At 27.7% G+C, this 14,214-nt stretch overlaps 2 protein-coding genes and 1 long non-coding RNA gene across 3 annotated transcripts; all 3 read right to left on the reverse strand.

Annotated features, from left to right (window-relative positions):
* Window positions 1–4,279: 4,279 nt before the first annotated feature.
* LOC123266375 lies at window positions 4,280–5,484 on the reverse strand. The gene is made up of 3 exons (XR_006509760.1): window positions 5,338–5,484; window positions 5,083–5,262; window positions 4,280–4,429 (listed from the first exon to the last, which is right to left on the reverse strand). It is a non-coding gene; the product is annotated as an uncharacterized LOC123266375 (long non-coding RNA).
* An 11-nt stretch (window positions 5,485–5,495) lies between these two features.
* Window positions 5,496–8,898, reverse strand: LOC123266068. Its single transcript, XM_044730102.1, has 4 exons — window positions 8,845–8,898; window positions 8,677–8,769; window positions 8,254–8,562; window positions 5,496–6,296 (listed from the first exon to the last, which is right to left on the reverse strand). Exons 1-4 carry the CDS (start codon window positions 8,896–8,898, stop codon window positions 6,288–6,290), a joined length of 465 nt encoding a protein of 154 aa, XP_044586037.1. The 3' UTR covers window positions 5,496–6,287.
* On the reverse strand, window positions 8,849–13,305 carry LOC123266362 (protein unc-80 homolog). The gene is made up of 3 exons (XM_044730604.1): window positions 12,664–13,305; window positions 10,462–11,067; window positions 8,849–8,988 (listed from the first exon to the last, which is right to left on the reverse strand). Exons 1-3 carry the CDS (start codon window positions 13,063–13,065, stop codon window positions 8,917–8,919), a joined length of 1,080 nt encoding a protein of 359 aa, XP_044586539.1. The 5' UTR covers window positions 13,066–13,305; the 3' UTR covers window positions 8,849–8,916.
* Window positions 13,306–14,214: the final 909 nt, after the last annotated feature.

Genomic DNA, 14,214 nt, shown 5'->3' on the forward strand with positions numbered 1-14,214 from the left:
TTTATTAGGACTATAAAAAAATTGAAATACACAATGACGCTCACCAAGTACGTTCCAAAATTTTTTTTTTAATTTTCAAATTTACTATAAAATTTTTTTTTAATTTCCGAAAATCAAATACAATCAAATCGGTTACTTGAATTTTTTTATTTGTTTATTTTATATCTTTTTGTAAAGAAATAAGAAATTTTTTTTTCTTAATAGTCTTATGAACGTGGACTTGGCGCGATTTTTTTTTTTTACAGTGAAACTGTTTTTGTTTAGATTTTAGTATTTTTTGTAATTATAATAAAAATTTACAATTGGTACCAACTTAAATCTCGCGTTGGCTGCATTTTTTATAGCAAACTATCCTCTTGAAGCTACAGTTTATGTAAAAACAATTCCAGCGCACCCTGGCGGATGTAGATGCAAGCTGTGAAATGTATTTTTTTAACTGTAGTTTCTCATCTATTGGAAGATTACCATGCATTCTCGAATTATTTAGTCTGTGGCATGTCACTTTTTACATAGAAAAAAAGTCAGGATCGAAATTTTTGAGCTTGCTATAGTTTGTGCTGATAAAATTTAATAATTTCAAGTAGATTAATTATTATAATTGAATATAATTAATTAATATCAGTAAAATAAAGCATGAATTACTGTTATAATATAAAATTTAGGAACAAGAAGTACCGTAGAATTAAATAAAATTTTGCAACCTCAAAATACCGTTCTGCTTACAGTAAACATAGTCGGTAGCACGGAGGCTAGATATAGGAATAGCACCAAGCTTTAGCGAGTGTCTTTTTCGAGGTAATTCTTCATAAATTCCAGTAGTCAATAATATTTTATCAGTTTTAATAATATCTTTATCATTAAAATGTAATTCACAGACATAATCTTTTTTTGGGGTGAGATCTTGCTTTAATCCATAGTTCCACAATTTTAACAAGTCTGGACACTTGTCCAAGTTTGTTGAACAAACAAAAAATGGACATGAACTTATATTTGGAAATAATTTTGATAAGTTACTTGGAGTAAAACGTTAGCTCCAAAAAAATGGTAACGATGTAATTTTTTACAACTTTTTTTTTTAACTAATTCTAAGAAGAAAAAAATTACGTTATACCTTTCTATAATTTCTTTTTTAACTTGATCAAAAATGATACTGAAATATGCTGATATGAAAATTTTTGGGACTTTTGTAACAAATTATTAAAAAAAAAATATTTTGAAAAAAGAGCACTTATAATTTCCTTTAATTTCTATAGGTGAAATTTTTTTTATAATCATTTAATTAATATAAATTTAATTAGTATAAAAATTATTTCTTACAAAAATACTAAGTTAGGTTATATTACCTGTGGCACAATAAATAAAGACGTATTTCGACTATTCAATTTTAATTTTTCACTACGATCTTTTATCCGGCCACTCAAACACCCATCAACTATACATTTATTCACCATTTTAAACTATTATCACTTTGATTATTAATTAAAAAAATAATTAACTAACTGAATGTCAATTTGGTGTTATTAATAAGCAATAACAAACGGACACGCCATGATCCGGACATTAGCACATTAGCGAACGTAGTGCCGCCCTAGCGGCTTCTTTTTGAAAATGATCTATCCTCAGTTTTCCGGACACACTAACTATACATTTACCTATGTCGATCGTCCTCCTTATATCTAGCCTCCGTGGTCGGTAGTCTGGCGCTCCGTTTACAACGGATTTGAACGGAACTTGGCGCCAGATTCTACCGAATCTGTGGATATATTATTACAACTAACATAGATGTGGTAGACGGTTTAGCTAACAGCGCCGTTGGAAAGCTGGTTCATATAGAACAAAATGATGAAAATCAAGTAACTCGCATATGGCTCGTTTTTCCAGATAAAAACACTGGTATGGTGGCTAGAAGAAAAGCCGCTGCCATTCTTGCGGAACATAATATCGATAGACGTGCAGTACCTATCGTACGTCGAACTCAAGTATACCACTCAATAATAATAAAACCATTGTGGGAAAAAGAAATCATTTTCCATTGATATCAGGATGTGCTATGACTATTCATAAGTCTCAAGGAGGTACATATGACGAGAAATGTTGCTCCGGAAAAAGTCTTTAAAACTCTTCAAAATTCTTCATAAGACTTTCTGAAAGTCAACATAACCTTCGATAAGAAAAAGAAAGAGTTTCAAAGCCTTTATAACTCTTCGAAAACCTGCAAAAGTCAAATATTCGTGAAAATTTAGGATTTTTCCAAGAGTTTTGAAGAGTTTAAAAGACTTTTACAGATTTTTTCAGAAAAAAAAATATTTGTGAAAAATATGACTTTAAAGTAAAAGGAAAACGTTTCAAGTAAAAGTACAATATATATAAATAATTTATTTGGTTGTTATAAGGTAAAATATTTAATTAAAAAATTTTTTTATACACATAGTGAATAACAATATCATATCATATTATCAGTAAACAAGATAATAACTCTGTTGTTGTTGTTGTGTTGCTGCTGCTACTGTTGTTGTTGTTGTTGTTGTTGTTGTTGTCGCAATTAAAGTTATACTTTAAAATTACTCTTTTAAAATATACTTCGAGATATATAAATTTTCATTAAAAATACTATACATAAAAATTACAATCTAGTCAGTGTTTTTCTTCCTCATTTATGTTTACCTATTTTCTTTGATATAAGTGATAGAGAGCTGATTCAAAATGAAAATTTTACAAGGTTTTATCTTAAAAATTCGCAAACTAATAAGCTGATGTATATTTTTTTTTCGACTTTAATATTTGAAAAAAATTAAATTATTGGACAATTTATATCCGTGACACAATGATAATTTTTTAAAACTTCTTAAACCGAGTAAACTATTACATTCTAGGCATTCCCAGAAGTTACTTTGCATAAATGTAAAATGGATTTTAACGTTAATAATAATATTTTATGCTCTTAAAACACGTGGTTTATTGCAAATACTTCGTTCACATTCTGTGATATTTTATTGCAATTATTGTATAAAATAATAATTTGATTTATTGAATTTGAAATTAACATTATTTCATTTTATTGAAAGCTCAATTTTATTGAGAGCCAAAATTTTATTACTCCATATATTAACTATAATATGTTAACTATCAACGTCATCCATCTATTTTTGGTTTAAAATAATAGTTTAAAGTGCAATTTCTATAAATTCAGTTTTAAATATTAATTCTTACATATTTAAATGTAATTTTACGCTTATCATTTGTGCCTTTTACAGTAAGTAGTAACATTTTATTTTCTTAGTACAATTTTGACAGTTTCTGAATATAGAAAAAATGTGATTATGAACTAATTTTTCATGAGCGCATTAATAAGTATTAATCTTCGTAAAGTACACGACAATTGTTCATACTTCCACCAGCTGCCCAATTTTAACACACAGTAACTGCAAAATTTTTATACCTGATTTTTTTAGTATAGCTGCGTTTTTTATAACCTTTAGACCTTAATTTCAAGTATTTTTCTTAAAAATATTTATATTCAAGTATTTTCGATTCATAAATCAAATTTTTTATCAATTTGGCGCGTAAACTTTTTTTTAATAAAAAAAAATTTTTTTAATCTTAAAACTGTCAGTTACTGTGTTTTGAAATTGGGCAGCTATGTTGTATAGCGTATTAATTTTCTTAATTTTCTAATTTAAAAATTGTATTGGATACAAATTTTAAAATGTTATATACAATAGGGTATCCAATTACTTCCTTCTATTTTTAGCCTATGAATTAAAATGAAAAATTATGATTTTCTATCGATAATGTTTTTAAGGTTGATCAGACAATAATACGATGTATAGTAATTTTCGACTCTTTTAATATGTTATTAATTGATATTAAATACGCATAAATTATTTTTTTGAAAAAGATCTGACGAAGAGATTTCCATTAATTAATTATTGAAATTGAATTTGTGAAAAGCAGTTACTTTACTGTCCTATAGTAAAAATTGCTAGGACATATATTTCAAATAATCTTGACAAATCTACTAAAGATTAAAAAACGAAAAATTATCATTAATATAAATTCAATTTTGTAGATAATTTGAGAATTGATAGGAAAAATTCTGATTATGGCTTTTTAAAATATCTTAATGGAAAAAATTCAGGTCCATATAAAAACTATTAGTAAAAGAATTGGCAATAATCCGCGAGAGTGATAGTATTAGCAAATAAAAACGACAGCAATAGCATAAACCATATGTGACGTCCAAACAACCTTAAAAAACATGTAGTTTTTTAATTTATGCATTTCTTATGTACCTTCTTAGCTGCTTTAGCTTTAGCGACTCAAAATTCCTTTTCCTTATCATTATCTGAGGATATTTTCAGGGATGAAGGATTTACTACCTTCGGATTTCGAATGCGCAGATCTGAACGTGTCAAAAAATTTTGTGCACCTGAAATTTTATATATTATTAGTTTGCAATCAATTGTTTCAGTTTTTAATAAGTTTAAACTAATGTTACATAATTAAGTATAAAACAATTGATCGGGTTGACGTTATACAATCTTATCATAAATATTTAATGTTAAATAAAAATATGATCATAAATTTATTAGCTGAAAAATTTATGTAGTTGATTAAAATAATTTTTATTCAATTGAATAGAATTGATATATTTTTTTTAATTATTAGAACTAAGGTAGATATTGATGGTTTTTAATCAAGAAATTAAAAAGCAATAAAATTGATTGAAACATATTCTCAAGATAATGGATCATATGTAGATATGTTATTTATTTCTCTGCGTTATTTATGTTCAATTTTCTAAAAATTTCAACCTCTAGCAAATAACAAAAAATTAAATTTTAAAATCATAAAAACAAAGTTAGCCGCCATCTAAAAACTTTTAACTTTTAACTTCTCGCTATTAAAATAAGTGATTTTATAAAATCAGAAAGGTATTATTTTTATCTTCCCGCTAAGATAATCGAAGATTTTTTTTCAATTAAAAACAATTATGAAATTTTTTAAATGTCAGCTGATTTTATTTTCATATAAAACTCACATGTTTAATGAATTAAAAATTTTGTTTGTCTTCTGGCTTACCTGACAAATGTTAAGTAATTGATTTGAAACTAATATGACGCGGAAAATAATCCAGCAATGTCCAATTTATATTAAAATTTAATAAAATATACAAGCGAGTGACCACTTTGCAATTTTTTGCACGTAATTGTGTTGATTCTCTATGTATAAACCAGAGAATGTGTCGCTGATCTTTTTAATCTGTAAATATGAAAAAACTTTATTATGTATTCAATTTACTTGTCACAGACCAGTAATATGTATAAAAATAATTACCATGTTTTTTTAATGAATATGGGGATAATTTTAATTAAAAGTCCAACTCAATCATACTAGACAAGTCCAACTCCTCGGCTGCCCAATTTCAAAACACAGTAACTGACAATTTTAAGATTAAAAAAATTTTTTTTTATTAAAAAAAAGTTTACGCGCCAAATTGATAAAAAATTTGATTTATGAATAGAAAATACTTGAATATAAATATTTTTAAGGAAAAATACTTGAAATTTAGGTCTAAAGGTTATAAAAAACGCAGCAATACTAAAAAAATCAGGTATAAAAATTTTGCAGTTACTGTGTTTTAAAATTGGGCAGCCATGCTACTCTTTTAATGCCATCAAGACTAATAGTGAACGTTATAAGATAATATGATTAATAACAAAATAAATTAGGACTTTATTATTCTGGACCATTATAGAAATATTTTCTTTAGCTATTGTTAATTTTTTTAGCTGACTGAATAGCTTGGTCCAGATATTTATTAACAGTTACTTCCTTTACTTCTATATTAAACTTTTCTACGGAATAATTTTGCTCTTGTAAATAATGTCTGTAATGTGTTTGCAGTAACTCTTTTTTTCTCGGAGATAACTGCTGACGATCTCTCGTATTTTTTTGTTTTCGTACTACTCGTTGTGATAGATTTTCTGTGTCCCAAACAGCATGAGACATAATCTTAATAAATTGAGATGGGGTCTTTGCATCAAATGCTCTTCGGGATTCATGACTTGGTATAGTCATACCATCTCCAAAATCAAACGTTGCGTTATCCAAATAATGATAAGGATCATAACGCTGTTGACGTTGGTGCTGTTGTTGTTGTTGTTGTTGTTGTCGTAGCTGCTGCTGTTGTTGTTGTTGTAGTTGTTGTAGTCGTTGTTGTTGTTGCTGTTGCTGCTGCTGTATATATACTAAAGTATATATACTTCAAGATATACAAATTTTTATCAAAAATGCTATACATAAAAATTACAATATAGTCAGCGTTTTCTTCCTCATTTATGTTTACCTATTTTCTTTGATATAAGTCATAGAGAGCTAATTCAAAATGAAAATTTTACAAGGTTTTATCTTAAAAATTCGCAAACTAATAAGCTGATGTATATTTTTTTTTCGACTTTAATATTTTAAAGAAATTAAATTATTGGACAATTTATATCCGTGACACAATGATAATTTTTTAAAACTTCTTAAACCAAGTAAACTATTACATTCTAGGCATTCCCAGAAGTTACTTTGCATAAATGTAAAATGGATTTTGACATAAAATTCCATTGCAGATTATAAAATTTAATCTAAGACAACTTATATAAGCGATAACTCTAATAAAATTTTTGAATTTAACGGAATTTTATTAAAGTGTTAAATTATATGAATTTATTTAGTGCCGAATATTTTGGTCTTAGAAAAGAGTTTCATATAATCAGATCAAACTTTATCAAATAATATCGAATTTTAAATATTTTCTTCATTAAAAATTAAAATTCAAAAATTCACCGTAGGAATTTTCTCATGTCGTGAACAAAAATTTATAAATTTTAGATAATTGCATAAAGTTTTATAAAGTTTCTGATTTATTTTCACGAAACAAACTATATATTTATTTTATAAACAAACAAAATATTTATACATCAGATAATTTTACAAAATCTGATAAAAAATTATTTTCATTAAGGGGGAACACCACTGTGATGATTAAAAAAAAGAGGTGATTTTCGGAAATTTTTTGACAGGGAAAATAAAGGAATTTGGGGATCGGATTTTGTTTATTTTATTAAGGGTACATTAAATATTATCACCCTAAATTTTTATTAAAAAATATTTAATTATTACAAAGTTATTAACAATCTCGTAGAGCACTAGAAAAAATTTTCCCCTCCATGGTCGGTTCGATAACTCAAAAACGGATCATCTCAAAATAAAAACCCAAATTGCTTTTTAATCAGTAAGGATATAGTTATCGTCGCACGTACGGAATTTGAAAAATTTTAATTTTTAAAAAATGACTGATTGAAAATTTTCTCACTATTCTTATTGTTTTATTTTTTTTTAACCCGGCTAAAAAAATATTTAAAATAAAATTTTTTTAAATTCCGTACGTGCGACGATAACTACATCTTTACTAAGTAAAAAGCAATTTGGATTTCTATTTTGAGATGATCCGTTTTTGAGTTATCGAACCGACCATGGAGGGGGAAATTTTTTCTAGTGCTCTACGAGATTGTTAATAACTTTGTAATAATTAAATATTTTTTAATAAAAATTTAGGGTAATAATATTCAATGTACCCTTAATAAAATAAACAAAATCCGATCCCCAAATTCCTTTATTTTCCCTGTCAAAAAAATTCCTGAAAATCACCTTTTTTTTTTATCGTCACAGTGGTGTTCCCCCTTAAATCTTATTAAAATTATCTCTTGTGTCTAGGTGAAAATTTTTGAATTTTTTTAAGCTTCAAAAATGTTATATAATTCTATGAAACTTTATATAACTGTATGAAATTTCATAATATTTTGAATTTTTTATTGAAAATTCTACGGGAAGTTAATAATTATTGTATGAAATTTCATAAATTTTTACGAAGTTCTATTATGTTGTATAACAATTTATGATCGTAAATAATTTTTTAAAATTTATAATAATTTCATAGAATTTTATAAAATTTCATACAACTTTATTCCATTTCGAAAATTTTTCAGGATTATAATAGAAGTTTTATAATTTTTATTAAATACCATTTGAAACAATTTAATGAAACTTTATAAAATTTTGTAGAATTTCAATAATATCATTTTAAGAAATTTTACGAATTTAAAAAATCCAATAGCAAAATTTCTTTCATTTATGAAAAAAGTTGAAAATTTATTTTTATTTTAATTAAACAATTTTTGAGAAATGTAAAACAAAATATACCTTATTATTTGCGGATAGTGCAATGGAATCTGAATCACCGTCTTCATCATTCCTAATTATTTCCACGTTTGCATTAACATGTCCATGTCGGGTTTCAGCAAACACATCATCTTCGCTATCTGATTCGGGAATAATTGATGGGCTTTTGGTTTGTGACATGTTATCGAGTTCAGCATGTCCCTCTTCTATAGTTTCATTAACGATTATATCAGACAGGTTTTCATTGTTGAAAGAGTTTTGATCTTTCATTTGGTCATCATTAGTGAATACTTGTTCAGTTTCATTATCTACATTACGTCCAGAAGTAACCTTAAACAAGTTCATTGATAAAAAATTAGTCAAAATAATTTTTAGAAAAACAGAGAAAATAGGTGCAGGTGTAGATTACTTAACAATGGCTTTTATAGTGAGTTCAATACTAACTTTTCCTTCTAAATTATCCGTTTTTTTGTTATAAAGTTTTACTATTTCTTCGACCTTTAGCTTTTTATACTTATGTATATTTTGCTTTTGTTTCTGAAAAAAAAAATAATCTTCTAAGCTTTATACTTTTATGGGACATACTATTTTTTAGCTTGAGAAATTATGTACATACTTTTCTTGTTTCTTTAAGTCTGTCGATTGCCGATTGTTGTTCTTCGTCATCATCTGAAGATGATGATTCTAACGATGACGGATTAGTAATAACGGGCTCTCGGATGCGGAAATTCGGATTGACCAGTTCCTCTTCTGAATCTGAAATTTAATAAAACATGTTAGTCTACAAATAATAGCTTGATTGTTTAATCATTTTATAAATCTATGGAATTCAATTAAATAAATAATCATTAGTCCGTTAAGTACAATAATTATAATACAATTTCACGAACATTATTGATGTTTACGTAATTCCTTTTAATAATTACTTGCTTTTGTATTTTTATTATTTTATCAGTAACAAAATTTAAGTAATTATATTAAACCAACGCGATTACATAGGATTATATTTAAGCAATGAAAACCAAAAAATTGTTCAACACAGTAAAATTGTTACCACGGCACTTATCACTATTTTCAAAAATTATAAAAGGCATATAACATTTATGATATTAAGATTAGTAAACATTGAAACTTTTTTGTTTTCTGTTTCATCAATTAGGGCCAGTTTTTCAATCCAGAATAAAATTTTATCCAATGATAAAATATATCTATATATTTCATATATATATAAATATACTGACAATAATAATTTTATCCTGGATAAAATTTTATCTCGGATTGAAAAACTGGCCCTTAATGTAAAAAAAAAAAAAAAAAAAACAATTGTAATAAATTGCTCTTATAATTATTTAAAAAAGTTTGGAAAATCCAAAAGTGCACGTCTCAACGCTCATTCATCACAAAGAAAAAATAAAATCCGAACAAAAACAGTTTCACTGTAAAAAAATCACGCCAAGTCCACGTTCACTTGGTGTGCGTCATTGTGTATTTCAATTTTTTTAAAGTCCTAGTAAATAGATTTTACGAATTTAATTAAAAGTAAAATATTTTGCAACCACGCACTCTAAATACGTTCTAAAATTTTTTTTTTAATTTTTAAATTTACAATAAGATTTTTTTTAATTTCCGAAAATCATAAACAATCATATCGGTTACTTGGATTTTTAAATTTTTTTATTTTGTATCTTTTTGTAAAGAAAAAAAAAATTTTTTTTTTCCTAATAGTCTTATGAACGTGGACTTAGCGTGATTTTTTTTACAGTAAAACTGTTTTTGTTCGGATTATAGTTTACTTTTTTCCGTATAATTTTTAAAAAATTGGAATTGACAAATAACGCCATCTGTTGGAAAAAAAATTAACTATTTGTAAATAGAGGGGGGGGGGAAGTCAGCTGAAACTGTTGGCGCAACGAGCAAAGAGTGTGTGATTACACACGAGTATCAAAAGTTTTATTAATTATTTTTAAATAAAAATAAAATTATCTTTAATAATTATTGAATTTAAATGATTTTCAATAATTACTATTTTATTAATTACTTTTAAATAAAAATAATTAATAAGAATAAAACTGTTTCTAATAAATATTGAATTTGAATTATTTTCAATAATAATTATTTTATTAATTATTCTTAAATAGAATTATTTGATAAACGCTTTTAAAATTATTTTTATAATAAAAATTGTAATATAAAAAAAAATAAGTAATATAATAAAAAAAAAAATCTTACCATCCAAAGAATGGACAAAGCAGTTCCAATATGTTTCTGTCCTTCTTCATGTGGCGACCTCACGTAGAACATAACATAACCTATGATATAATTATATAATGCAAAAGCGCCTTGCTGAGGAAGCTTGAGTACAAATCTGATGAGATGCCTTAAAATCTTGAACATGAGCTCCTGTTTCTCACGAGTGAGCCGCTCGAGGACGTACCGAAGAAAGAGGGCGCTGTCTTCAACCAGGCAGCTCCAGATGACCTGGTAGGCAACCTCGTAGACGGCGTTGCCGTCGTCGGAGACGGCGGCGTCATCGAGGAGGTTGATGATCTGGACGATCGCGGAGCAGAGTGAGGAGGAAAAGAGCGAGAGCGCGGACCGTCCGCGATGAGTCGTGTTCCTCGGCTGGGTCTCACCGCCCTCGTCATCGGCATTGCCTTCGTCGTGGTCGTCCCCCACGGGACTCGGCTCGTACGCAGCCTGGACTGTGATCGGTATTGTTGTTATCAAAAAATTCTCTCGCTCCTCGCGCTTCTTATCATCCTGTGCCTGTAATGCCTTCTTTATCAACTCTGTTTGTTGTTTTTTTCTAGTCTTAGTAGCTGTCACTAATGATCGCTAGTAAAACAAAATCAATCAAAAACAATAATTTTTCTCGAAGCGTTCTAGTTACTACGTTCTAATTATTTATTGGCTTACGCTAAGTGCTTTAACGGGCAAGCAAGGGATTATTTTATTTAAAATTTTAGAACTAGTGACGTCATTAGAATTGTAGAGTAGCGCCACCACACGGCGAAATTTTCAAATATTTATGTTGGCGTTGTCAGTTTTAAAAACAAAAATATACAGACGTTTTACTAAATTTAGGTTGTAATTAATCCTCCATCAGACATATTATAATTATTCAAATGTCTATTCATTTTAAAATACCTATATAATAAATAATAATTAGTTTTTACTCCCAGATAATACTTATTTTTGAGGTTAGCTATTAAACTGAGGTTGTTATTTAAGGTGGCGCTGTCTACAGAAAATACAACGTCTATAGCGTCATTTTAATTGGCTCTCACCTGCAAAATATATTATTACGTCACAACCAATCATGTCCTTTTTTTACACGGCAAAATTATCGAGTTTTTATAAAATAAATTTGTAAAAAAAATATAAATTTTCCAGAACAAAAATAAAATAACCCAACAAATGTTTTCTATAATTTAAAAATTAATTTTTAGTGATATTAACTTAATCCAAGTTTTCTATTAATTTTTTAGGGTAATTTTTCAATGCTAGTGACGTCATTAGACTTGTTGAGTAGCGCCACCACTCGGCGAAATTTTAAAATATTTATGTTGACGTTAGATGTTTTAAAAGCAAAAATATACAGACGTTTTACTAAATTTAGGTTGTGATTAATCCTTCACCAGACATCTTATAATTATTTAAATGTCTATTTATTTTAAAATAACTGTATAATAAATAATAATTAGTTTTTACTCCCAGATAATAGTTATTTTTAAGGTTAGCTGTTAAACTGAGGTTGTTATTTAAGGTGGTGCTGTCTACAGAAAATACAACGTCTATAACGTCATTTTAATTGGCTCTCACCTTCAAAATATATTATTACGTCACAACCAATCATGTCCTTTTTTTACACGGCAAAATTATCGAGTTTTTATAAAATAAATTTGTAAAAAAATATAAATTTTCCAGAACAAAAATAAAAAAACCCAACAAATGTTTTCTATAATTTAAAAAATTAACTTTTAGTGATATTAAATTAATCCAAGTTCTCTAAATTAAAGCCATATTTTTATTATTTTTAAAAAAAATTTTAATTATGTAAAATTTAATAATGAAACCTAAAAATTTTATTTTTCTAGTTAATTTAAATAGTTTTCAATAATATTGAAAATTAATTAAATTTTTATAAATTTCTAAACCTCTAAAAATTTTTTTAGAAAAATTAATTAATTATTTTTGATAGCTTCAAAATTTATAGAGAATATTTATGAAATTTTTATTTTAATATTTAACCATTAATTTATTTTTAATTCAACCTTTCAAACAAAATAATCCCTTTAATCAAACTACTATCTAATAAACCAATAATTAAATATATAAATATATTTAATTATCACTTTAATTAATTATTAAAAAATCTCTAAGATAAAATTCTACTAGTATAATAAAAACATTCCAGTCTAATTAACTTACATGACGCTCTTGATTAGTAGTTACTTCCTCAACTTTAGTCTTAACCTGCGGCATCCATGGCGGGTCGACCACTGGAAGAGATTCGATCCCAATTTTAGGAGAGGGCAGCGTGAACTCAATCCCCGGGGGAGGAACTTTAAAGGTGACGTGAGCAGCCTCTTCCATCCTGGGCCAGACCTGGTACCTCAACTTCCAGAGCACTTGAAATTTCAGGATCGCGTTTATACGAAAGGCGATGCTGGAGTGCTGGAGCCCGTGATGCATCAGCTCGCTGGCCTGGTTCGAAGCTCGGACTGCTGCGATTATGAACAGAGAAGCTGCTGAAGCCGCGAATTCTTGGTTCGCCTCGAGAAGCAGCTCCCACGCGATTGGTAAAACGTCGACGAACAGCTCTTCGGACATCACCACTGCGCCTTTCACCAGGGTTGCTATCGGGGCGTGGAACGCTTCTTTCACTTGGGTCTTTATGTACTTCAAGATCACTGGAGGCTCTTTTTCTTGCTCGGTGTCTTCCTCGGGAAATTTACGGGAGGATAGACCTCCACGCTCGGAATCTTGGTCGGCTAGGTCCTTTGAGGAGTCTCTTATTAAGCCTGTTAGATGGCCTGATTGCGATCCGTCGGAACTTTTGTCAATTCTAGGGAAAATATTTTTAGAATAATTGTTTAATTGTGCTGTACTTTCTTAAATATTGACTTTTTTAAAGATATAAGCTCATCCCGATGTTACTCTCATCAAGAGTTTTCATTTGAGTACCCACATCCATTTTTCATATATTTTATATATTTATATATATTATATATATTACATATATGTATTAGGGTGCTTTTTTTTTTGCGACTATTTTTTTTTTTTCGTTTCCATCCCGAAATTTTGTTGGAAATACACCCAAAAAAATTCCCTGAAAGTTTGAGCCCTTAATATTAATATTAAGTACTCCTACACAGCGTGTGAAGATTTCCCATTTGAAATATACGAGAACTTTCATTTTTTTTTTTTAAATTTCTATAGCTCAGTGGCATTTCATAGCATCACTTTGACCATGGACGGGTTTTTTTCAGAATTGAATGCTCTACAAAAGTGTCCATTGTCGCGAAGTCGTAACTCATACTGGCGGGGTAGTACGGACCACCAAACCGAATTTTTATAGAATTCTTGTTTTTCACTCATTATCTCATAAACAACAAGACATACAGAAAAAATGTAAATGATAATTTTGTAGGAAATTCAATTCTCTACAAAAAAGGTCCTCAGCACCAAATCACTAAGATCGATATTTTCTGAGATATTAATCATTGAAGTTTACGTAGCATTGAATTTCCACAAAATGTTGAATCAAATCTTAAAAAATAATGATTTTTTTATTCGTATCATAATTATAATTAGTAATTACTTATTGATTAAGTTACAAATTTAACGTAAAAATTTTTAATTGTATTTTTCTGAAGTTTTTATTTTTAAATAAATTTCTCATTTAAATCACCCCATAATATTTGAATTTATCATTTAATAATTCAATTTCAATGAAATTCTAGATAAAAATATATTGTG

This window comes from Cotesia glomerata, linkage group LG5, assembly GCF_020080835.1.
Source record: "Cotesia glomerata isolate CgM1 linkage group LG5, MPM_Cglom_v2.3, whole genome shotgun sequence".
NCBI classification, from domain to species: Eukaryota; Metazoa; Arthropoda; class Insecta; order Hymenoptera; family Braconidae; genus Cotesia; species Cotesia glomerata.